This window comes from Amphiprion ocellaris, chromosome 13 (assembly GCF_022539595.1).
Source record: "Amphiprion ocellaris isolate individual 3 ecotype Okinawa chromosome 13, ASM2253959v1, whole genome shotgun sequence".
NCBI classification, from domain to species: Eukaryota; Metazoa; Chordata; class Actinopteri; family Pomacentridae; genus Amphiprion; species Amphiprion ocellaris.
This window is the reverse complement of record NC_072778.1, coordinates 12367487-12394268: the sequence shown is the minus strand read 5'-3', so window position 1 is coordinate 12394268 and position 26782 is coordinate 12367487. Positions and strand designations below refer to the sequence as shown.

The window sequence follows — 26782 nt, the reverse complement described above, 5'->3', positions numbered from 1 at the left end:
CACAATTTGACACCATCATCTATAAAAAATATTTTTATTAAAAACAGAGACTCCGTATTAAAAATCAAACATTCAACAAAAATATATTGCAGCATTACAATCTCAAGTGTACAAAGGCAATCTTGAAAATGTGCCAAAAGCAATAGGAAGATATTGCACTTTTCATGATTGTTCAGCACAAACTTGATTATAAGGCAGAAATTTACAATCGTCACATTTGTGAAAACACAACATTTACAGACATCCTGATTGTGATCCTCTTCAGCCTTGCTGTAAATAACATTACGTACCTTCCGTGCCTCTACATTGCAACTGATTAATGGAATTACCTCACCATTAGAATTACCTTCCCGGTAAAACATCACTAGCAGTAGAAAATGTGCAGATTTTTTTAAAACACCAGCATTTGGATACATTAGCATATTTCAAAACACACACACACAGTACTTGCACGCAGTCTAAAAAAAGCATGCTTACATGGCTAACTCCATTATATAACCTGAAAGTGTTTACAGCTCCAGGCACATATCGCATCTGCAATAATTTACTGAAATTACTGCATTACAGGAACAATAACGGACAAAAAAAGTGAAACATTTGTAGCATGATTTAGACAGTGCCTCATAGAAATGGACAAAAGGTGATTTTTTTCTTAGACACACTGTGTTGAATAATTATAATAAACTAATCACAAACATATCAATAACACAATAAAAATGACTTGTTAATCTGTTTTACACCATTCTCTGCTCAACAGTAAACTCCTGCACTGTGATGCTTTAGTTATGGAAATAAAACGACTAAAACTAAACAGAAGTCTCACTGATTGACGGACCTTCAGAGGAAATGGAAGCACACACATCCCTCCATGTGTCCACATGAAACATAAAGTGCTATTGTCAGAGAACCAACTCTGTTTAAGTTGCAGTTAATCATTTAGCCTCCAGGAAACATCTCCTGTGACATGGCAGCAAAGAGCAGGAGGCTGCTATTTTCTTGCTTTGCATACTGATATTGGATGTGTTGTTCAGAAACGTGGTCCCCGGGTCTTTGGTATGGAAATAAACAGACATTGTTAAGCTGAGCAACCATCACTGTACTTCTTAAGTCAAGACTTTCACACCATGGCAGGATTGGGTTAATTGTGTTCCTTGTTTTTTTTTTTTTTTCTGTGCAATTATTCAGCTGCATATTTTGTGGGATCATAGCTCACGTCCAAAGTTCAGCTCCAGTGTGCTCTATCTGCTTTGGTTTTCTGATGTTTCTATCATGGCTCTGAATCTTGAATTTTCATCTGCCAGCAAGGCAGCGGGACTGTCAAACTCCAAAATCTATGAGAACGAAAAGGATAAGATGAAATCAGTACCAGCATGAAAAAAAATCTAGGCACATTTTTATGAGGAATGGTGCAACCTAAGTTATTTCCCAGCGGCAGTGTATGAAAAGCATTTTAATATCTGGAAATATTGTTCTCAGACAGCCTTGGTACATTTATGCACAAGTTCCTGTAACCCATGCTGATCAATATAGATACATGCAACTGTTCATGCTCACATGTCGACACGGTTCACATAGGTCAAATCATAAGGCTTTTTTTTTGTCATTTCTGCCATTTTGGACATCAGTTACAGCCAGAGACCGCATATTAGAGTTACCTTTGACCATCAAGGCCGAATTTGTGATTTCATTTAACCTGTAACAAGGGATATCTGATGACATTAAAGCAACTCAACTTCATTACTGTCTGTATAGAAACTGCAGGGTGGCATGAGAGCAGAGTTACAGGATCTCCGTTGCAATAAGTTAGGTGTAGATTCACACCATGGATCCTGTTTATCCTGCCGCATCTCTCAGATTTCCCTCCCTGCTCTAAACTCTGCATACTGATGAATCCTTATTTAGAGAGGTAAAGTCAACTTATTGGGTCTGACACTAAAACTGGTAATCGTTCGTGTGCATTTCATGTTCTCTGCTTGCATCAAAAGTCGGCTGGAAAAGCCACTTGTGCGCTGTCTTATCCCATCCATCAGCTCAAAGTGGACCAGTTCACACAGTAAATCAGGGGTGTTGCAACGTGGGAATGGATTTCAAGCAAACGGGCCGAACTGTGCTATCAGTCATGTTGCGTTTATACACACCTGGCCGTTGTCCAGGACCATGACTCTGCTGCAGCTCATCACTGTGTTGAGACGATGGGCGATGATGAGAGTGATGCAGCTGCCAAAAGCACAGCGAATGGTCTCCTGGATGAGACGGTCTGTCTCAGTGTCAATGGCTGCTGTTGCTTCGTCCAATATAAGGATCTAAAGAAACAGTGGATGTTACAGACGGAACACCAAATAATGAATACAGCATGTTACGCAAGAAAGAAGGAGCTATGCAAATAAGTAGTGCATGCTCTGGGTATATAAAATGGTAAGTTTTAAATTACTATTCTACAAAAACGAAATGTATAATGGATGCATTTGATGCCCCGCTCATGTTGAATCAGTTATGAGCTGCAGTTAGGAGACACACCACTAGGTGGCAGTGGTATCCCATGCAGGTGGTGATATGGAAAAGCTCTATTTTGTTTTATAGGAAAACTGAGCAGATCATCAACCATTCCAAACAATGCTCCACATGTTCTGATAAAATATCAGTATTATACAATCAGCACCTTGCTGTTTCTCAGTAGGGCTCTGGCCACACAGAGTAGCTGCCGTTCTCCCACCGAGAAATTCTCTCCGTTCTCTGTCACCTCTGAGTGGAGCGAATGAGGCAGCTGGCTGACCTGGTGAAGGTCAAAGGGGGTATACTTAGATATGAGGACAACTGTTCCACTCATGCAATACATAATTTAAATCTATCTCACCACTTACCATTTCTTTAATGTGTGTCTTCTCGAGAGCTTCCCAGATCTGACAATCAGAGTATTGATCCCACGGGTCTAAATTACTCCTAATGAAATAGAAACAATAATTGTGATATTCATCAACTGAAGTAAATATTATGGCAAATTCCCTTTAGGGCAAGATGTACAGTATGCAGTAGATACTTAATTCCAAACAAGGAGTGACTAAGATAAATTATAACCTGAGGCCAAGGTAATCAACATACATACAGCAAGTGACAGCTTGTTTTTATACAACAATGCTGCAGTTTCTCTTGCTAAACATATTTAGTTCATCTGTTATTTAATCTCTTATCACATGGCACAGCTTTTGTTTTTGTTGTGTTTTGTTTCCTTCTGGAATATCACACTAATAGACACAGACCGTATTACTGTTGGACCAAAACAAAGCAAATAATATAACATTATAAGCTTCAAGACTCTACCAAGAGCCAATTTTATGCCAGTGGTGGGAATTTAGACATGTTTATGTACAGGACCACAGACACCAAATGACTATATGTAAAACACCCTGCTCAATTTTGATGTAAAAAAAAAAAAAACAACATATATTATAGCTTTACACAGATGGGCTGAATGAAGGAACTTCTCCTTTTTGCAGGAGAGAGCAGCCATCTGTATGAGGAGGGAGCACTTAACACATACACACATTTAAAGCAATAACAGACACCAATTTTAGCCACCTGGTTGCACTACTACGACAGATTTTCCATTAGAACAGCTGCATTAATTGGTAAGGTGTGGGCGGTTTTTTCATTTTCTCTCATCTGATTTTTAGTCAAAACAGTTCTTTTTTTTTTTTTTTTTAAAGCCAGACTGGTGCATTAGTCACACTTATTGATAGTGAAAGTAATTATCCCTGGATTACCTGACTGTACCAATGAAGAGTACAGGCTCTTGAGGAATGATGGCTAGCTTGCTCCGCAGGTCATCCAGACCAATCTGTGCAATATTGATTCCGTCAATGATAATAGAGCCTCCAGTCAGCTCCACGAGTCTGAACAAGGCAACAGCCAGAGAGGACTTTCCTGCAAGTGCACACAGAAAAGATCCTGCGTTAACAAATGTGGACATGTTGAAAAAGAGATGTAAATGTTTGCTGAAACTGCTGCCGGCTGGGGGAACAGGAAAGGTCAGTGGTACCTGATCCGGTGCGGCCCACGATGCCGATGGTCTCTTCAGGCAGAATAGTGAAGGACAGGTTCTTAAGCACCAGTGGCAGATCCTCGCGGTAACACATCCTCACATCCTGGAAGGTGATCTTTCCCTGCTGAGGCCAGGAGGTGGCAGGAGCGGCTGCCTCAGGACTTTGTCTGGATGCTTCACTCTCAAGACTCTAGGATAAGGAGAGGCGATGGTATCTGGGATCAATCTCTAAATCTCTGTAGAGGTGCAAGCCCCCTTACTGATTGTCAGTGATTTTCTCTCTATGAGCTTTTCTCAGCACTTGAAGAGAAAAAGTTGAGAATTTGTATCTCTGTGGTTTGATGGCTGTTGTGTGACACGAGTCCTGTCGTGTGCTCTGGAGGCCACATGCTGGGTTTCTATCTGCTTCCTGCTGACTTTATCACACACTCTGTGGACACTCACATGTATGTGCAGACATGTCAGCTGCCCTGAATTCAGCTGCTGGTGGTATGATACCAGCGTCCCAGTCTGTGTGACTGCGTACAATTTGTCTGAGTGCCACATAATCCAGCCTTCCCACAGTGCTAATCAATGTTCTTACCTTTATATAATGATTGATCCTCTCAACTGAAGTAAAGCGAGCTTCAGTCTCTGAGAGCAGCCGCACTGTAAACTGAAACAAGCCAGTCAGCTGGAAGTGAAAGAAAAGCAGAGAAGCAGAAAGGTTAATGGTTAACTCTGCCACACTAATTACTATGAAACACTCCTTATTTACACGTGCTGCTCCCCTTCAGTAGTAAAACATCTGAAAATGTACAGCCTGATAAGCACGTTTGCTGATATGGCTCCTTCGCGATCTTGTTAACGGATTTCAATTCTCTACCGAGGCTGTTGAAACTATGTCAATTTTAACACAAAATGAAGCACCAAATGTTTCAGCAAATACTGTAATTGTACATTAGTGAACAAACAAACATATCTCTAAGACACGCTGTGAGAAAAACCTTGTGTGCATTCAGCAAAGAGAGTTGCTCCTGGTTCCTGAAAGCAAGATAAAGGAACTATTACTCAACAACAGTCACTTCATGTTTCTGGTAATCTACAGTTTAGTCAATGCAGTAGCTAGCAATGCAATAAAAAATGCAGATTTTTTTCAACCTTTAGATGCATAAGTGGGTCAAAAATTATTTGGTGAGGTCGTTTTCTTGTAATATATTTGTAACGAAAAGTTCTTATAATTTAATATTCCAGGTATTCCTCCAAAAACTACTACTTTCCAAGAAACTGTAGTATTTGTTTTACTACCCCAAGCTCTTTATCAGTGATCTAATATCATACAAGAGGTGATGTAGTGCACAAACGTGGAGGGTTGGAGAGTAGCAACAGCTGGTGAAAAGAGTGGAAAAATCTCAACAAAGTGGATGTTAACATTCTTCTACTTCTGTCCTGTGTGATATTCTTCTTTTTTAATTATCAAAATGTTTAAAATCTGTTATAAAATGAAAAATAAACATATTTCAAACATGAAATCATTCTTCTGTGGGCAAAAATATAATACAAACAATAATACAAATGCTTACTCTTAATCAAAATGACAAAAATAGCATAAAAACACATTGATTCTTATCCGGATCATTTTTGGTCCACTTATGAAAGAGTGTAGGGTCCAATCAGTCGTGCATCTAAGGGATAAATATATTGATTCCAAATGTTTAAAAAGTTTCAGTGCATATTATCTGCAGTGTCCATATATAAATACCTGCTGCGCTACAAACTTTAGATTAGGACTTTGTAGATCTATTTTTGAAGGCATTACACTGAAGTTAGGAATTCCAGTATTGTGACAAGACTAGTAGATATAAGCAGAAATGTTAAACTACTTTAACAAGAGCACAAGTACAGAAGAGACAAGGGGTTAGCAGGTAAACTCAATCAGTGATGTGGATAATACAGTAAGAATTACCAACTTTAACATTATCCACCTTCATAGTAGTACTAGTTGTTACATAGTCCTGCTTTAATCTATATTTATTTAAAGAATGGTTAAAATGAATCTGGATGAATTTAAGTTTAAATATAGATCAAAACAGTTGACCAGCAGGACAGATCAGTGCAAACAAGCTACTCAGAGGAGACTTTGCTATATTCTCTATTTGGTCTGAAGCTTTAAGCTCCTGATGGCATTTTGAACAATTAGGGCAGCCAGTGTCTCCATATATTCTGTGTTGCTACATGTGCTTGTTCACAAACCTGCACTGCATACGATATGGCCAGGCCTGCGTAAGCTGGAGGTATCTGATTGCGCATGAAGACAATGAGAAGCGCTACAGCGGTGATAAGAGAGATACTGATGAGGTCCAGGCGGACAGCCAGCCAACGCATAGCGCAACTGAAGAGGTAGTTGGAGGCCTGATTGGTGTCCAGCAATTCCTGATATCTGCAAAAAAAGAGAGATACAGTAAATCCATTTCCGCCAGGGCAAAAGTAAGCAGAGCTCTATACTCTCCTGGTTGCTGGGGGGAAATTTCAAGAATGAGGTATATTTACAAGTCAAGGAGTAAACTGAAAAAACTACACGGAGAGATAAGATGAAATGAAAATCTAATAATCTCCTTCGCTGACAGACACCATTATACTAACCTTTGGAGGAAGGTGTGCCCTCTTCCATAGGCGTGGATGGTGGAGAGTCCCTGAAGACTGCTGGTGATATGAGAGGTGAAGGGTGACTGACTGATGTTCTCCAGGCGCTTCAGCTCACGAATCAGAACCCTGCAAATGATTAGTTTTCTGTAATATATGAAACTGAATATTGATGATTGCAAATGTATATACATCATAGATTAGATTTCTAACCCATCATTCACCAAGGAAAGTAATCCGTTTTCACATTGATTCATGTATGGTAACTGAAGGAATAAATCACTACTAATTTCTGTTTTCATTTGTACCCCTTAATGGTTATTAAAATCCTCATCATTCAGGCCGAACTATAGCTCAGGTTAGTGTCACCTGATTGAAAATAGTAGGGTGCTGTATGAAAATACGCTCTGACATGTGAGGAGTAAATTACATTCAATAGGAAATGGACTGAATTCTAAATTCTTGCATGAGATGCGAAGCGCGAACCTTTGTGAAAGGGATTTCATTTGGTTTATGAACCAAAGCACGTGTGTTGCTTTTCAGTTTAATAGATACTGCAGCTTTGAGCTATCTATTTACTCTGTGAGATCTGGGAGGCAACGCTGACACTTTATTTTAGTCCTGAAACACGGCTGAGGAGTGAAGGAACAGAAAATGCATCAGCTGTAATGATGCAGACAAGTAATGGGACAGAGAGGGATATGGTCCACAACACAGCACCCGTTTTCCTGACTGGTTGTTTCCCACATTCTGATGCCTGTGCAAGATTGTGAGTAACGTCCCTCCGCCATGGGGGCACTTGGTAGGCAGAGACACGCTGGACTCGCCATCCATGGGCTAACATGAAGGAGAGAGCTTTACTGGTGGGTTATCTTTCTACTTTTAGATGCCAAGACAGAATGGATAGTGCATGGGAATTACAAGTCTCCCATGAATCATTTGATTCTCTCATAAAACCCGAGAAGAGAGAAGGAAAGAACATGACACTTCCTTGCTTCGAGGCTGCGATCCAGACAAACATGTTTATGCCCTGGGCAGTTTCATTTCAGAATTCAATAACGGCTGCTTTAGAAGTGGGTAATTTCAATGGGAGATCCGGTTTGATGTAACATCCATACATTTCCTCGGATGTCGTGACTTTGTGAGTTACAGTTTTTCATCCTTTAAATAGCATTTCTATGTGTTATCGCTACCATTTGGTAATAGATCATCTCTTCCTTCTGGTTCTAGCATGTTGTTTACTCTGTCAAAGTTCATCATCAATTCTCCACTTTTGTGCAAATCAAGTGTCTCTTTGAAGACAAATGAAGATGTTTTGTAATGAAACTGGTGGCTGTGCTTATTTAAAAAAAAAAATCAAGAATTCTACTTTATATTGGGGGAGATATCAAGTAATATATGAAAAGAAGAGGTAAAGAAGTTGGGCATGTTTGAGCTCTCTGCCTTTAAAACTAAGTCCAGCTCTGCAGATTTCGGGGTGAATGCAGTGGATGCTTTTCTCTTACTATTTAGAAAACATGCATTTGTTGCCCCCGAAGCAGCAGCGAAGAAGCAAATGACTTCAGTGCTTAAATTTTGTGCTTTCTACAAAATAAATAAATAAAATCCCCCTATAGGTTGGTGCAAAAAAGGCACAAATTGGGTCATAAAAAAAATCAGCAGAATGCAGGAAATTAAGTGTTTGATGCTCAGACCACTGCTAATGAGTTGACGAAATCTATGCACATGTTCACCAAAATAATCTCAGGCATATCTTTTTAGAGCTATTATTCATTACTTAATACAATGTAAAGCTAAATACCCCTGATAACTATATATTTTAAATAAACATAGACTTCTGACCTGGAAACGACTCTGTTCACCTTGTATTTCACATAATACACAACACCGTCTCCCTGACTACCTAAAACATTTCTCAAGCACTCAGGTTAGCAGCGAAAGAAGACTACATCATTCCTGTAAGAGGAACTGCTTTCAGTCAGTCAGCCTTCTCTGTAACAGAATCCCAAGAATGGAATTTACTGTCAGTGCATATTAAAGAAAAATCAATACTTGTTAGTCTTTTACCAGTCAGATGAAGCTGTGTCTTACTAACAATAGTTTCGTCTTGCTTTGCTTTGTATGCAGAGCTGTTACTTAAGTCAGGTTGCGTTGTTTGTTTGGCGAGTGTGCATCGTACCAGTTCAGTATTATTATCTGTATGTGTTGACTCATTTAGGTTGCCTTTTTAAGAACTGGCCAGAAACAAGAGATGAAAATTAGCCAATGAGGCTAACCCTGGTTCATTTACAGTCATTCCTGTTGATCAGTGAGCTGATCATTGCCCCTGATAAATCAATGAATAACTGAACTTTCACATGTACATGAATTCTATTTTTGCAATTCCTGCTTTGACATCAGCACAACAGTAACACAGTGAGTCGTGTTCTTCTTGATCTCATAGTGAGAGGAAATAACAAGATGCTGTGGTTATTTCCCAAGACGACGGCGAGCTGTTGTTCCCCTCGGTGGATTCATCTTTATTGCACAACTGCAGCAAAAACGTAAATAATGACTAAAGCAGAGTCATCAGATCATGCGGGGCGCTCTTGTAACATTTACCACAGAACAGAAGCTGTGAAAAATGTAATCAGTGACCGATAATGACTTATGCGTTTGCAGATAAAGATTATCACAGCACAGCAGTTATTTTCCTTCATTTTCCTTCTGACTCCACAATAAAGATTACTGATTACAGTAAAGTTTAAAAACCAAATTTTTAATTCTACCATTGCTTGATAGGTTGTGCTTATAAGTAATGTAGTTTAAATATTCAAGGTGAAATGTTTCCATACAAAATGAATTATATTCATAATATGATTAGCTTTGTACATTACTCAAATGTCTCTCTTTCAAGTAAAAATAGACGCATAGCGCAACACTCACAGAGATTAGTAAATTATTATCAAAAAAAATTAAGTTCTTCAGCAATTTTTTTGCTCAGTCTCAAATATACTGGATAGTTTGGAGAAAAAAAAACATACAGCTGAGTGTGAAAAAATACAAACTATCTCACCATTAAAGATTATATGGACAAGAACAAGAAGTGTGATGAGAGTCTGACCTGGAGACACGGTTGACAATGAAGAGGAAGGCTCCCAAAGGCAGGATTGAGATCAGGAACCAGGGGAAGACGATGCCCACCATTCCCAAGCAAAACAGCACCAGGGTCAGGTTCTGCAGCAGCATTTCAGCTTGCATAGTCAGACGCACATCCACTGTGAGGAGAAGAAATAAAGTATATCAATCACACAGCATCTTGTTGCACGTGAAGGAAACTTTTTCTGTGTGTTTTATTTAGTTTTTTATTCATGAATGACCAAAAGAGAAATAGAACATATTTTTGTTACACAAAATGCTGCGATGGAGTTTAGAAATATATCATGCCTAGAAAGAAACGCAGTCATCCAACAAAAAAAAAGCCAAACCACAAATCAACATGTCAAGCAAAGACGCCAGTGAAGTGGATAACAGAGATCCACTCACTGGGGAAAACGCTCTATGTCAAATCACACTGTGTCTTGGCACTACACCTTGTCAACCAGGGTGACTTCCCCAACTGAAAGCTCCCCTGAGGGGAAGGTTCACAGTCAAGACAAATCAAGCCTCACCCTCGTCCATGTCCCTGGAGAAGCGGGTCAGGATACGACCCAGAGGTGTCGTATCAAAAAAGTGCATGGGACTGAAGAGGAGTCGGCTGAACAGCTTGTCGTGGAGCGCGGAGGCAGCCTTCACTGTGCACTGTCAACCCAAACAACATGTTGTGTTTGAACATGAGACCTGACACGTGTAAACAAACAACTTTAGGAAACATATGGAAACAATCATGGTGCGGATAAACAGACAGCTGGAAGGAAATCGTCTGTCAATGCGCTCAGCGTCAAACAAAGAAGCACACAATGGATAACCACAGTGGCAGAGTTAGAAATGCTACCTCACCATATGCTAAGCATGTACACAGTGGGTGTGTAGCTATTTTTTTTCCTCGCACTAGGCAGGCTGTCAAATCTTCATTTCTAATGAGTTTCCGGGAGGTTTGACATAAAGGTCATGACCTAATACGCAAGAGACATTTCACCGATTGGACAGAAATTACATGTGGCAGCAGAGAACAAATTCATTCTATTAATGGAATACTTAACACTCGCAAAGATCTCATCACAGCTAGAGGTAAAAAAAGATTAGCCATCTTTGAAAAATTAGCAATTTCAAGTGGCACACATTAATGTGGGGACCTAACCTCTGCAATGCAGTGTCAGGATGGGTTAGCGTGAAAAAGAGGACGCACACCCGAGGGGGGCGCTGACGTGCACGAGCAGACACACACACACACACACACACACACACACACACACACACACACACACACACACACACATGCACGCACACACACACACACACTTTGTCTCTATTGCCCTCACCAACAGACACACACACACACACATGCACGCAGCCGCTGTAAAGCTGTGAGATGTGGCTGCGGACAGATAAATGGATTTGGCCTGCAGGCATTTTCAATTATGTTGCTGGAACCAGGAGAGCATGAACAAATGACAGCAAAGACAATTAAGGAGGAGCGCTGCTTAACTGTAAAGCACCACTATATCAGTCATTTATATCACTTTAAAGTTCGTCAGTGGTCAAGAGGACACACCATGATAGAAACAGAGGCTTACCTTCACAAACACCAGTCCTCTCATTGTCTTCAGCAATAAAGCGGCTGCCATGGAGACGACGTAAACAGTTGAATAGAACCGAATATGAGGGTTGAGTCTCATGCTGTTGCTCGCCGTCGTTTCATTCACCAAGATTAATGATGTGTTCTAAGGGCAGATGGAGCAACAAATTACAAAGACTGTGAAAAAAAATTAAAATTTTCCCCATTTGGCCTGTAATGAAATTGAGAAAAGCACACTTTGGCTCACAAAAAGTACATGAAAATCAGTCAGTTCAGTGATGTTTACTATTCCGAGCACATTTCTCAACAGCAGCCACTGCCTGCTTTGCTGCACATCTGTTTCTTCACTGCTCATGCTTGTTTTTAATTAAGTTTACCGAGGTGCTGTTACTTTTTTAATCATGCACATTCAGATTAATGCTCGGTCGGCTGCTACAACTCATTGAAGCATAGTGGTTATTTTTCTTTTGGTAGCCAAATACACAGTAAAAAGAGGCGCCTATAATAGTGACGCAGGATTGTCTCCCCACTCACTCCGCTGCCCTGCCTGATCCAGTAGCTCAGCCACCAGTTACTGAAGGCTATGCTGCCTGTGGTCGAAAGGAAGAAGAAAGCGTTGATGAAGAAGACTACTGGACCCCCTGCTGCTTTGATGTAGGCTCCATACACAGACCAGGCGACTGCACCAGAGCCTTTCTCTTCAGCTTTCATGAGTTGTGCTAAATAAAGGATGCAAGAAAAAAAAAACAGCAGAAAAAAGTTACTTGTGAACCATTCTCAAGGAAAATAGCACTTAGCATTCATTTTACATGTCTAGCAGTCTCTTACCTCCATTCTTGCTCTCTGCCTTTGGTGCGGCCTTGGCAACATCATCAGTACTGTCAGCCTTTTTCTCACCTGCCCTTTGCTGTTTGTTCTTTAAATTCTCCCTAACCAGATTCTGAGGGACAGAAACGGGAGTTGGAGGGACGAGTTTTGACATTATCACAAATCACAACAGCCATAAAAACAGCCTGAAAGTCATTTAAACAGATATATTGGTGACATGGTCTTTAGCAACTCACCAGTAAATCAATGCACGCATAAATAATGAAAGGCCTCGTATGCATTAACATTTCCTTGCTATTGGGCCTGCCTTTCTCTGCTTATGAATTATTCATCTTGTAATGTTCAATGGTATTGTGTAGTGGGGGCAAAGATGCCTTATTCAAAAGAGTTGGCTTTGTTCCTCATGTGCCCCTGGCCTTACCTCCTGTTGCATGCTGTTGAATAGGGTGGCATAGTCACGCTCTTTAACCATTAGCTGCGCATGGGTGCCGTGCTCGGCAATCTGCCCGTCCTTCATCAGAATAACGTCATCACACTCAGGCAGATACTAAAAAGCAAAGAGAGGCAAAACAGTGAGGATTTATTGTTGCTGACATGTTGTGGGCATCAGGAGCATTAAACTTTACATCAGTGGATCCAAATTGCTTTCAGGACTCAATGTTCTGGTCATTAAAGAGCAAAAAAGACATGAAAATTAAGTTCGATTGGAAATTCACAGACAGTCCTTACCTGCAGCTGGTGCGTTACAAAGAGCACCGTCCTGCCTTCATCGGCACCCTTGATGGCTTTCTTGAAGATATGGGAACCCACACAAGCATCGACAGCACTGAGAGGGTCATCCAGGAGAAGTATGGGTCGCTGACTGTAGAGTGCACGGGCCATGCTCACTCTCTGACGCTGCCCACCACTCAGGTTGGCACCCCTCTCCCCGATCTAGAAAACACATTTATGGCATAAACTGAAACTGCTGCGCATGATATTTCAGAAATCAAAGTGTGCAGAAAACTTTGCGGTCACCTCTGTCATGTCTCCGTATGGGAGCTCTGCAAGATCTGGGAGGAGACAGCATGCTTCCAGCACCGCGTTGTATCTGGCGTGGAAATAAACATGTAAAATTTCAGATAAATGTCCACTTTTAGGGCTTTTTTTCTTCACAGCATCATTATGCAACAGTTGATCTTACCTGTTTGGATCATACTCATTTCCAAACAGAATATTTTCCTTGAGTGAGTCATTGAGGATCCAGGCTTGTTGGGACACATAAGCGAAGCCACCACTAGCAGCCACATTACCTTCTAACAGGGTCATCTGCAACGCAAAAAGAGGAGCTTGGAAGCAGAGAAAACACTTGAAATATTTCAAAGTGCAGGTTGGTCTGTGGCACTGTGTGTGAACAAAAACTTCAGGAAGAAAAGCTAGCCTTGTTGTTATTCATGTCTGTGCTCCTTGAAGAGGAAACTCAAACTGAGCATCTAGCTGAACATCCAGTTAAGTCTCACCTGTCCCAGCAGGGCAGACAGAAGAGAGCTCTTTCCACTGCCGACGCCTCCACAGATTCCAACCAGTGAACCCTAGTAAAGATAAACAGTGGAGGTAGATGGTGCAGATAAAGGTCTGTTTAACTCTTAAAGCATAATGTCCTTTATCCACTACCTTAATGTGACTGTAGTGTTACCTTCTTAACACGCAGGTCAATGCGGTGCAGGGTCTTGTGCAGCGGGGGTCGTATGCTTTGAGTGGACGAGATTGTGCTTTGAGGACTTTCCTGCTCCATGTTTGTGAGGAGACTTTGTGCGTTTGGGCCTTCCTTGTTCCCTTTGCCGTCCTCTGTGGAAATGTACAGGCTTAGCTTCTCTCTGCGCAGCACACGCTTCATTCCTCCTCGCTTCTTGGGAGTCGGATTAGATTCTGTAGGTGGAGAGCGCGCCTTTTCCCAAGCCAGAGTGGCATCCTGAAATTCTACCGCATTGCTCGGATCCTCCATCTTGACTAAAACAACCTCTCTGTCCTCCATCATGAAGAGCCTCTGCAGAGTAAAACATAATGAGTTACTTTATATGACCGTTTATTCTTGTTTTTCTTAGTTAGCACTGCTGTGATAACATTATTCATTACTCATTCTCATGCCTAAAGTACACTTTGTCCTGTTTTTGAGTTCTTGTGGAAAGAGTGCACGTAAAGCACAGAACACCTCGAACCTTTTGGTGCATCCTTGGCAGAAATGCATGCTTACTTAACCCAAGCTGGCTCTCTGAAGCCATCTCTCACTAATATGTGAGTTTTGTCATGTGTTTGGAAACAGTATGTTGAAAATGTCAGTATGTTGTGTAGGTGGATACGTTTTTAGCCTCAACAGGAGCACCTTTGGATAGACTCTGGGCAGGGTAAAATCTGCTTAGCTACTGACATACTCTATCCACATTCTGAGCCTATTTTAGTCTGTTGACCTTTATGACAAGTCATATACTGCATATATAAATAGAAAGATAGTATGCATTTAAAATGCAGAGAGTTTCAAATGTAGTTGACTGGTAAAACACAAAGTCAGTGTCTTAACACTCTAAACCCCAAAAACTGCTGGCAGATTTGTAAAGCATGAGATCTGTTAAAAAATCACCAAAATCTCACTATTTTTTCGGGTGTATAAACAGAAAAAAATATTGTATTATTAATTTTGCAATACTTAATCAAATCTAAGCTTAAGCCATTAGTGACTCAGGTGCAACCGAAAGCAAAGTGACAAAAAGTCAAGGACGTTTCAACTGAACTGCAGGTTGTGTTTACACAGAGCAGATCAGAGTCAAATAAAGAAACAAATTCAAAATGTAACTAGTGAAATAGTTCTAGTTGCTTTACTTTTTACAGTGTTGTTAACACCAATGGGCACTTGTTCATTTCAGTTACTACTTTTTTTTGGGAAAACAAATAATTAATGATTTCAACATTTCTTTTGTTATTTCATGATTTATGGCATTATTTATACTGCATATAGGAGACTTTTGGCTCCTCACTCTTTTAGCCATGGTTATGCTGTTTCCATAGATGTGAAGAACTTTATATTGCAGTGAAAACTAAGCCAACAGTGAGCATAAAATGCTTGGGATTCAGAGGATGAAATGGCATCTACGCCGGCCTTCTTTATTTAATAACTCTCTTTATTCATCCACCTTTACAGGAGACGTGTCTACCTTTCTCACCTGAAATCTTTTGACTGCAACAGCACCCTCTGACAGCGCCCTCACGGCCAGCGGTGTGACCTTCAGGGCAAAGGTCATGGAGTTGAAAACAGCGACTACAGTGAAAGCCTGAGGAAACATGTGCAGAGACAGAGACAGTTATTCACAACAGTTTTCTTTTTACCTCCAGTTATATCTGACTTTAAAATCGATAAATGCTTTTCATGACTCAAGGCTTGCCACATTAATATCTATTTAGATAATGTAAAATGTTCTGAATGAGCTGGAGATGTTGCAGTTAGAGGTTGGCATCCTAAACAGTCTAAATGCAAATTGGAAGCAGTGAATGTATCATTATAGGATCATCTGTATAAATACCTGAGCTGCAGTAAGGTCATAGCCCAAGGCCATATGCAGGGTGAAAGTGCACACACTTGCTATCACCACGACAATGGGCGCCACACCCACTGTGAGACTCTGGACAACCCCAGCTCTCTCCAGGATCCCCCTCTCTTTAGATCGCACCTCTGTAGAGGAGATAAGACAGACAAACAGAAAGAGAGAAAATAGAGTAAGGGTTAAGTGACTCCTAAAGAGTTCTCCAGAGCACATTCAATCAACAACACCATAAGAGTCACTAACCAACGCAGCGAGCAGACAGAAATAGACACAAGAGGCAGGACAAGAGCCTCCCTCTTGAAAGGGGCTTCAGAACCTGCTGAGCCTTGATAACTCTCCAAGTCTAATGCTCCAATTCTGACCCCTTCATCCATGTTTGTATCTCCCGACTACACGTGCTAGTTGCTTTGTTAACTTAGTTCACGGAGTGCGAACACTAGAACAAAAAGCTGCTGCATCTTTAATTTAGCCCCAGCAGCTCTGTGTGTGAAATACGAGAACCCTTTGCTCCTGCTCCATCTTATTCACCGTTGGGATTGTCTTTGGATGGCTTGTGTGTTTCTGCATGGACTACAAAGAACGAGTCACGTGTCCCGGTCAATAACACTGATAATCCATTTCACTACGCTACTAATTGAAGGGAATGATACTGTAACTCTTAAGGCTCATTGTCCATTAAGTTGAACGCCAATTAATTATCATTATAATCGGCAATCACAGGGCAGCAGTGAAAACGAGCCCCACCTGACTAATTTGAAGAATGATTAAAAGGGGAGAAAGATCCTTATCCGCAACCTACAGCAGGGACCTCATGAGAAAAGGCCATCGCTAATTCATGGATAAGTAGAAGAGCCTTGACAGTCAGTCAAGGTATCATAAGGCCCCAAACACCCTGTAAATTAACCTTGAAGTGAAGGGATTCAAACTAGCTTTGATTATAGATGATGGCACGTGGAATGACTTAAACAGAGCAAGATAATGAAAATGGATTTAGAGTCTGGGTTATCTTGCCAGTTCACTGTGAGGATATGTCTACTTTTAGAAGATAAACTGACCGTTTAATTAATAATTTCACAACAGTGACAGGTGTTTAAATGATGTGACACTTGGAATAAAGCTTGGAATAAAAAGCCAAACAAAACCAACAAACAACATCAGGTTCTCGAGCAGAGGGCACAGTTTCGACCACAAACAGGATATGAGCAGTGCATTTATCGCTGAGTCATTTCGGGATGTGACAGACACTCACTGTAGATGTTCTGTGCAAAGGCATCTTCCCAACAATACATCTTGATGAACTTTATGCAGCCCAAGATCTCGTTCATCAGCCGCACGCGCCGGTCAGTGACCACCACGCACTTCTTGCGGAAATATGCCGTCAGCCTCGATGCAAGCATCTGTCCAGACGGGAACAGGGGAAATGATGACAAGAGAAATAAGTGGCAGGGGAGGAAATGAAAGCAGACACAATCACATTAGCTGTGCTGCAGGCCTGTCCGGGGGACCAGAGTGATACACGCCTTTCACATCAATACCAGGGGCTCTGGCTGTCAGGCGACGGCTCAGACTGAGTGTAATTTGAAAATAACAGTCACAAAGTTGACAGGAGATTGATGGCCACAGAGTTATGATGCTTTTAAAAAGTGCTGGTTGGCTTCTTCAACAGCCTAAATTAACTTAAAGATTTTAAAATGATGACTACCTATTCTTCTGCTAACCAAATTTTAAAAAGTTCTTGCTCAGAAAACAATAAGTAAGTGATGATATAAATCTCTGGTAATTATATTTTGGTAAAACGTCTTGAAATTGCTGTAATTAAATTGCTATAATGAGTTGGCTTCTTATTCGATGTGAATTTTGCAGAAGCTAGTTGAAAGAAATTTACACTTCAATAGCAATGACAGTCACACGCTCCCGTTTTCTATCTGTTATCTCTCTGGTTCAGATGTTCTAGCTGAAGTCGTACCATGACAGGGTAGAAGATGATGAAAATGGCCGACCCCAGGAGAGCAGTGGGGCCCAGGAAGTACGCAGTGTAAGACAGACCCAGTATTCCCACCAGGGGTCCCCCAGCCAGCAGGCAGCCCACTGACACCGCTTCATACAGCCGCTGGCCATCACTGGAGCAGATGTTGATCAACTAGGTAGAAACACAGGAATTTACATCACAAATTGCACAAAACTCTACCACGAACTAAACAGTTTCAAGCAAGACATCCTGAAATATCACCACTAAGACTATAAAAGCAATTTTACCAATACAGTTGTCCTTATTCCCACATTTACTTTTTGGACAATGATTCCTCTTAAGCTATGTAATGACTAATCTTAGACAGCCTTCCCTCCCTCAGGCTATGGGATTTGTCGAGATCTGAGCAGGAATGGTGTAAGAGCTGAAATTAAATCCGTCTCAATCATCTGCATGTGGTGCCCTGCAGCGAGGGATGATTTAGGTAATTTGGAGATGAGTCCCCTCCAGGGTTATCCCACCTACCTCGCCTGGACTGATGTCTTTAGTGCTGCGCAGGCGGAGGATCTTGTGGAAGGCGAACGTGAGAGCTGCCCCACGGAGGCGTGCAGCAGTGCGGTAGTTGACGGCCCACATGAGCGCCAGAGACCAGGAGCGCATCAGCTCCATGAGGAAGATCCCAGCTACCAGGGAGAGGCCGTACCACACGCAGCTCTCCGAGCTCTGGGAATACTCCAGCAGAGCTCGGACCAGCAGGGCCTGCGGAGGAACAGTGAGAAGAGGGTAAAGGAAAACAGACAAAAAGTACCAGAACAAAGGCAAAGAACAACAAAGACACAGACATGGAGGGGATAACGTGGGACATGAGAAGGAGAAGAAAAACAACAAGGAGATAGAAAGGAAAGTATTTAGGAAATGCCACAGACACAGATAAGCAGGGCAGGGGCCGGAGAGAAAAATAAGAAATAAGATAAGAGGAAAACGGAGGAAACATTTCAGATAAGTAGATTAGAGATTAAAGTACAAAAAGCATAAAATACAATAAAATATTTCTGCAAACACTCTGTAAATTTTAAGACCTGATGCATGTGAAATGAAATGGTGATCGGTATTTAATGGGTAATTACAAATGTGAATAAACTGTGGAAAGAATATGTACAACACTGCTTTGTCAGCAAGTCTACCAAATAAATCAGACAGGAATGTGAGACAAATGCGTCATTGTGTAAGAACTAAATCCAGTTAATGCTATTAGTTGCGGGTAGTAGCACATACACATAGCAAGACAACAAAAATAAACAGCTTAGAGCAAAAGGAACAATGGAGGCAACTCAGAAATACCATCAACTGGAAACCCCAAACATGGTCACCATTTACTTGGAGATGATTATTTATCATTTTTGGTAAGAATTGTTCAGAAAAATATACTCTTTGAAACTCTGTTCTCTGATACTAATCTGAGGACATTTTTTTGAGCAGGAATCTGAAGCTATCAGAGTGTCGGATAAGAAGTACTGCACGTTTCAGTACCAAAGTACGGCTGGGTACAAACCACCTAATCTATGGTATTAATATGGGTTTCACTATCTAAGGCTTTGTAATCTCCCAGTATGTTTTCATTTCAATTTCCAGAACAGCGTGAAACGGGATAAAGTGATTTTCAGAAAATACATGGACTGGGGGCTCCAAGCCAGTGACCAAACTCGAAGGCATGTTAGCTGCATCAGCAAAATAGAAAAAGAAAGGAGGATTTGGACGGTACTCACGGGCCCAACGAAGCCGGCCACCATCGTCAGCAGGAGGGAGAAGATGGCCACCAGCATGCGGGTTTGGCAGAACCTCCAGAAGACTCTTGTCAGAGATACCCCCTCTCGCCCTCGTCTTTTGAGCTCGTCATGCCACAAAGATTCGAGCCTGGAGTAAAAATCAAAAGCACCAAAATAGTGACAAACTACACCTGCTTACATCTCAAATGAACCAGTGCATCGCAACCGAATTTAATTTACAGAATGATGTGACTCAACAATCAGTCAAACTAATTCTTTCACTAAATCTCACATGAATGCTGTGAAAAATACTGCTTTAGAGCCAATTAAAAAATTGGCCTTTTTGAAGGGCGAAATTATCATAAGTGAAAAGAACACTTTATGTATTATTATTGTGCCTTTAATTAAGTAAAAGCTGTTTATCAGACTGCCCAAAAGCACAACTGGGGATACAAACAGTCTGGCGGGTGATCAAGTGCAGTTCAAAACCACTGAGAAAAAATGAAAGCAGCTCGGGGGATAATAATGTAAAGGTGACCTACAATATACAATCATGAATGATGTATCACATAATTAGACTGAAAAAGGTAGTACCAAACATGTTAAAGATGTGTTAATGTACTTCTATTGCTGTATAATGCCTCTTGAGGTGGGTAAATATCTTCTTGCACCAAATGCATCACGGCTAATGACTCTATAAACCAGCAGCAGAGCAGCTGCAGAAAGTAATTTACGCCCTAATGACTTTATTAAAAACGTATCAGAGATAGACAGAACATTAAGCCAACTAGACTCTCACACTGCCTGATAATTACTACTTGAAGTCAAATGGTGTTGAATCTAAGAAATTACAATTAATTGCAGCCCAAAAAGCTGCATAGGCACAGTGTTGGAAATGAGACTTTTAGGTGAACAGTACATTCTGTGGCGCTAAACTGCAGCAATGGCCCAAGCAAGGGGCAGTGAACAATGCAGTGAAAGGTGAATTTTTCATACTGCCAAGTACTGACTGATGAAAACAATAAGTACCCAAAGTAACGTGTGTTTTAAGTTTTAATCATTATAATTAGTGTAATGTCTAATATGTGAAAACTCCATGATACAGATCTTAAGTGTGTGCAAAGGCATCTACATAAATGGAAATGAGAACACCAGGGCAACTGTGGGCTCCAAAAGAGTAATTATTTGCTTTTAAACAGCCCTGAAATGTTCCTAACAAACCATCATTTCACTTTGCCAGATGGCAAGTGAAGCTGATGTTTCAAGAGCGCGTTGGCCAGGACATCGCGTTCAAGGTTCGCACCTCACTGAGCACCAACAAGTGTCAACTCTCCCAGGATGCTTTTCCAATTCCCCCCTCTCACCATCATCTCTGCTTTGCATCGGGGGGGTTGTGTAACTGTTCTTGCTATGTAAACACAAAATAAAGCCCTCCTGTCTCTAGCACCCATAGCAGTGTGATAGCTTTGTGCGCCTTCGCCGCATCATTTCTATGAGCTCTTTAACGCACACAAAGCAGCCACTGCACTGAAACCTCCATGGCCCTGAGTCAGTCTTTAAAGAGAACAAGTCACTTACAACCCACACAGCTGTCACCAGATTCAAGAGGGAACTTCCTCAAATAGTCACCCTGCTCCGTGCTGCCGAGTCATGGCAGCAACACTTGACAGCACGAGTAATGGAAAAAGCATTGGTTTTTCTTTCCAGTGAGCAGTGAAAACTAAAAGCCCCCTAATAAGCTTATTGTAAGGCTTTGTACTCCATACACATAGAATTACTACAAGGCATTTTCTCAAGCTGTGGTTTGGCAGGCAAACAGGCGCTGTTATCTCATGGTCGGCTCCAGGCTGGCTCCAGTCAATGACAGCTAATGAAAGTGACAGGGAGACTCTGTGCATTGCAGGTAGACGAGCTAATGACATAACCACCCAAGTCAGGCACCAACTCTCACTGTAATCTCTAATCCCTGCTATTCTTAGTAGCCCCTCTTTCTAAGGACAACATCCCTGTGCGTACTAGTGAAGAGAAACAGGATGTTCATCAATTAAGTCACGCTGCACACACTGACAACAAGCAGCACAAACATACACAGTCCCGGACAGTACATCTAGCAGAGGTCACATCTGTACCACTCCTGAAAATCTCAATGATAATACTGTAAATCAACTGCAGACTCACCTCTCTCTCTCTGTCAACAATATATTTGACCACGTTTAAAAGGAAAGAAAATTTCCCAATATTTGTTTGAAGAAGAAAGACAAACTTTTCCGACAGTGTGAGACCGAAGCAGTTTGGTGTAGGTCAGTTCACCTGAATACAGCCTGAAACAACAAGCTCCACTGGGTACCTGAAACAAATAACACGACCTTTTCACCTAAATGGTTCATTCTCTGCATCACCGCATGTGTCTGCCTCTTACAAAACATGACTATTTGATTTCATTTCGTACCATATCTTGGAGGAGCACTCCATTTAAAGCAAGTGAACTGAAGAGTTCACTACATGTTGTTTAGTAAGTTATTTGCAAAGTTGTAAAGGAACTTTCACCACTTAATCTCAGCTGAAGCATCTGAGCATATAATGAAGATGTCATGTGAAGTCTGCTGTTTGTACTGTACTTAAAGGTTGAGGCCTTCATTATGAAAACCCAGTTAACAATAGTTTATAAGGTTAGTCTTCCAGTGCTTTTTGACAATTTGTCTGTGACTCTCAACCTCATGTGGGTTCATTACTACCAAAGATATCTGTCCTGAATATACAGCAATCAGCCATGACTTTCAAACCACCTGAATAATACTGTATATGTCCCCCTTGTGCTGCAAAAATCAGCTCTGACGTAAAGATGCAAGACCTCTGGAGCTTTCCTGTGATGATTCTGGATTCTCTATGGGACTCTGGGGATTGTGCTTGTGATGCCACATGCAGCAGATGTTCAATCGGATTTAGTTCTAGGAAGTTCAGGTCAACACCTCGAGGTCTTAGTCAGGTTCCTCAAGCTGTTCCTGAACAGTTTTAGCTATTGATAGTGTTGTTGTCATGGGGGGACGTTTTTGACCTGCCACAGTGTTTACCGGGTGGTGCGTGTAAAAATAGCATCAACATGAATGTCAGGAAGTTTCCCAGCAGACCATTTCACTGAACGGAGATGATTAACAGCTTTCACTTCTCCTGTCAGCGGTTGAAATGCTGCAGCTGATTGGTGTGTTACTTTTTAAAAACAGCTGGGCACTGCAGTTATTAGTAAGTACGACTCAATCAGGTCTGCATGTGTTTGGGCCTGCTTTTGGTCTGCGAGTATTTACAGCTTAAAATAAACAACAGTGCCCACGTTCATTGTAATGAAAGAATGCTGTAGCAACAGTTTGGTTTGCAGATCTTTGGCAGCAACTGAGGGCTGGCGCAGAGGACTAGGATATATCAGGGTTTGGATGCACAGACAGTACTTGTTAGTAGAATCAGCCTGTTGTTGGTTTTGGCGTCTACATGGGATTTGCTTTGTTGACAGTAAAGATACATATAATACACTGAGCATCACCAGTTATTAATGGGAACGCTGAGGCAACAAGGCATGAACACAATGCACAAAACTGGGAAGGTTGGGGGTCAGAAGGGGCCTTAAAGAATATCTCTACCTCATGGACTCACTTCCAAAAAAATCACTTGTCTCCATGACGGCTGCATCCCATGTATCGGATTTAACCATTAGAAAAGTCTGTCTGAAAGTTGACAACTTACAAATTGCTCCTACCTCACCTTTCCTGTTGATGTCTCACCAACCGCTTGTGATGTGAGAACACATGGCTCAGTTTCATCAGACAAACCTCAGCAGCGTCAGTTACCTCACCTTTGGCAGTTGATTGCAGAAGCTTCATGGCAAGAAAGTCCCCACACATCATCTATAGACAAGCTGGATGCCTTGTAGGCCTTCAGTGCCAGAGGGGAGAGCCAGTGCAGAGTCATAAATGAGAAGAGGCCGGCGTTATCGACTGGGTGCTGATGCCTGGAATAGAGTGGAAGACGTGGAAATGGGTGAGATGTCTAAAAGTGCAGGCACACACTGAGGCGCTATGTTGTCGGAGCAGGCCCACAGAGGTTGCTGAGAAATAAGCGGGGCCTTTGCCTCGCCAGAATCAATGAAAGGTGAATCATGCCTGCAGTGTTTGGACAGTAATTTGCACGCTCCTCATAAAAATCTAAGAGAGCAGCGAAAAAAAGAAAAAAAAAAAAGGTTCAAGGGTGGCTTATCAGTCAGCATATGTTCAAACATAGAGCTGTGTGTCGCTGGGGGATATGTTCTCATCCCTTATCATGGCCTCCTGCTACACCCTTACAGTCAGCACATTAGACAGGCAGCGTACACAACAAACATGAACTCTTGAGCAGATGTGTGTCATTAACTTTTCATGTCTGACAACACTGCAAACTGAAATTCTCTGCTGTTATGTTCTCATTTAACTTGCCGTATATACTTAAACGCAATTCTGCTTACTTGTGTGTTATCCTGAAGGGCTTTAAAAGCTGCAGGCTGTGCCGGTAGCGGCCTTGTCTCTTCGGCCCCTTCTCTGCTGAGGCCTCTGCCTCCTCTTCCTCCAGCTCTGGGAGTGGCTGTGGGGAGGACAGCGGCAGGCCTTCCACCCGCCCCGCTGCTTCGAGGGCATCAGGGAACATGGTAGACCCTCTGAGGGGAGAACAGCAAAACGAAATGAATCACAAACGAATTCCAGATAGGTCACAGCACTCACACAAATACCGACCTTTAGTTTCTGGAACACGTCTAACTTGTGATTAGCTTCTGAAATGAAATCAAAGCCTTTATTGTCATTGTATGATAGTGCATACAACGAAATTGGGAAATCTTACTATTATTTATTATGTCAGTGATCTTATTTGACCCAATCACTAAAAACTCCATAGCAACTAACCATTATTTTCATTGTTGTTAATCAGCCAGTTATTTTCTTGAACAATCAGTTATGTGTTTGGTTTGTAAATTGTTTGTAAAGTCTCATTCCATTTGAAGGGAGCTGTTACTTTCAACTTGTTTGTTTTATCGGATCGACAGCCCCAAACCCAAACATATCAGTTCTACTTTTATGTAAGACAAGCAAATATTCACATTTGAGGAGCTCAAACCCGCAAATTTTGACCAGTTTTCCTGGATGATTCTATTATCATAATCACTGCAGATTCATTTTCTGATTAATCTTCACACCGTGGAAAAATGCTTAGAATTGTGTGATACACAGCAGACAGCAGCTTACTTTCACCTGAAATACTTTTTGTTCAAGAGGAATACTCCCACCCTGACATTTCCAGCTAACCTCTCAGTGGGAAAACAATGAATAAAACACAGTAATCTGCCTGTTCTGTCTTTCTTTTACCCAGAGAACTCATAGAGAAGGGCGGTGTTTTGCTGAATCACCCTCTGAGACGCAGACAGACTTGAGAAATCACCTTGCTCACAGGTCACGACCTATCTCTGGCATACAACTAAAGTGCTTATCTATTTAAAGACGACCTGCCAGCAGCCCCAGGAGCTCGGGAGCAGACACCTGAGCTGCCAGTGTGTCCGTACACGGTCACTGATCTCTTCTACGGCAAAGCTCCGTGACAAGGTCAGCCCGAGTTGGTGTGGGGCGCAGATAGACTGTCCAGAGAGCGTGGTCAATGATGAGATTCAATACAGATAGCCCAGCAGGGAAACAAGCAGAGTCACATGACAGAAACTGATACACAAAGTTCTGCTGAGAAATATGCTGCAACAAACAGTCACTGCTAATGCAAAAGCATGATGGGAACCAAAGTATGTGCTTGAGAAAAAGCATGAAAAAGAGGTTTTGTGGCTCCTTCTGCAGCCCTCGCTGCCTATATCATGTGAAGTTTGTCATATGGCTGTGAACTTTCAAAGCTCTCTTCAGGCAAAGACTGCTCGTCATTCATCGCTGTCAAAAAACCCCAACTTTGCAGCCGTGCATTCCAAGAGCTCGTAAATGAAATGATCACTTTAAGATGCACGCAAGGGGCAGTAACTAAACCTGCTAGTCAAGTTTTGACAAGTTCAACAACAATTCAGGAAATGTATTTGGTCTTGCAATGGCTGCCGAGTTGACAAAACATTCACAGAAAAACAAGCAGCTGATAAAGGAATAACACGCACGCAAACAGAACTAGAAATCAGAGCAAAGAAAGTTAATAAGTACAGCTAATGTACACATCAAACTGACCTATATTGGCAAAGTAAATGTCAAAGGCCCATATGTTTTGTTTTCATTTCAATTTTTTAGCTGACGTTGACAAGAATGAGGCTTTCAAAATACATACGGTCTCTGTCTCACATGCTTAACATACAAGAAATACCGCTTGAGGTCCCTGAGGATCCCAAGAATAAACCACTGTAACGACAGCAAAACGCTGATTATTTCTTCTGAAAATACTACTAGTAATTACAATTAATGTCACGAGAAAAAAATCTATCATGTTCAGAAAAGTTACTACTGATTTGCTTACTCTGTGAAAAAAAAACAACTTTTTTTCAATACAGATTGCAACTTTTATTCCAAGTTCTCTGTGTCTACCTTCTTTAAAATGACTGACAGAGAGCCCCTTGGTCCCATGATAGTTTGTGATGCTTTGAATTAGGACCCACTGCAAACATGAACTCAGTAAATAGTTCCATCTATTAAAACTGCACAAGCAGAATCAGGCGTATTTGGTCGCCCTGGATGCCAGTAAATTAGTATATATCTTTTTTTAAAAGCGCTAATTAAAACAGAGATGATATGAATCCATTAGAAACAAAGTAATTGACAAAGTCATGAAAAAACTGGAATAGGAGTGCAAAGTTAAGTAGCACCTCTGGGGTCATCACTAATAAAAGTTTTTATCAGTTTTCAAGCTTGGAATATTGCTTATTATCAGCTTAAATTACACAGATCTGCTGCCTCATTTTCACCACACTATTACTGTTAGCTGTAATTGTGGCGTCAGTGAGGAAGAGGCAGGATTTCCATCACTGCAACACTTACGTTCAGTCCGGCCTGGCTCGGGTCACCTCTGTAGCAGATCTCAGATGTTGTGTTCAGGAGCAGACGAAGATGCAGACGACCATGATGTTCCCTCTCTAAGTTTTCTCATTAAACTTCTTCCCCGCACAGACTCATGTCGCTCAGCGCGGTTCGGATGAAAACACGGCGAGGAAACATGGGAAACTTGACGCCTCACGTGTATACAGTACGTGCCCCTTCCTCCCAGCGGCGTCTGAAGCTC

At 41.5% G+C, this 26782-nt stretch overlaps 1 protein-coding gene across 1 annotated transcript; it reads right to left on the bottom strand.

The window, feature by feature from the left end:
- Positions 1-17: 17 nt before the first annotated feature.
- Positions 18-26782, bottom strand: wu:fb13g09 (ATP-binding cassette sub-family C member 5). Its single transcript, XM_023279066.3, has 29 exons — positions 26542-26782; positions 24006-24194; positions 23361-23516; positions 19517-19664; positions 18276-18509; positions 17748-17921; positions 17031-17178; positions 15761-15909; positions 15404-15511; positions 13882-14232; positions 13706-13777; positions 13390-13514; positions 13224-13296; positions 12936-13139; positions 12628-12753; positions 12207-12318; positions 11913-12097; positions 11377-11523; positions 10312-10441; positions 9765-9918; positions 6662-6790; positions 6272-6458; positions 4623-4712; positions 4037-4229; positions 3762-3921; positions 2862-2940; positions 2660-2773; positions 2139-2303; positions 18-1331 (listed from the first exon to the last, which is right to left on the bottom strand). Exons 2-29 carry the CDS (start codon positions 24182-24184, stop codon positions 1239-1241), a joined length of 4185 nt encoding a protein of 1394 aa, XP_023134834.2. The 5' UTR covers positions 24185-24194; positions 26542-26782; the 3' UTR covers positions 18-1238.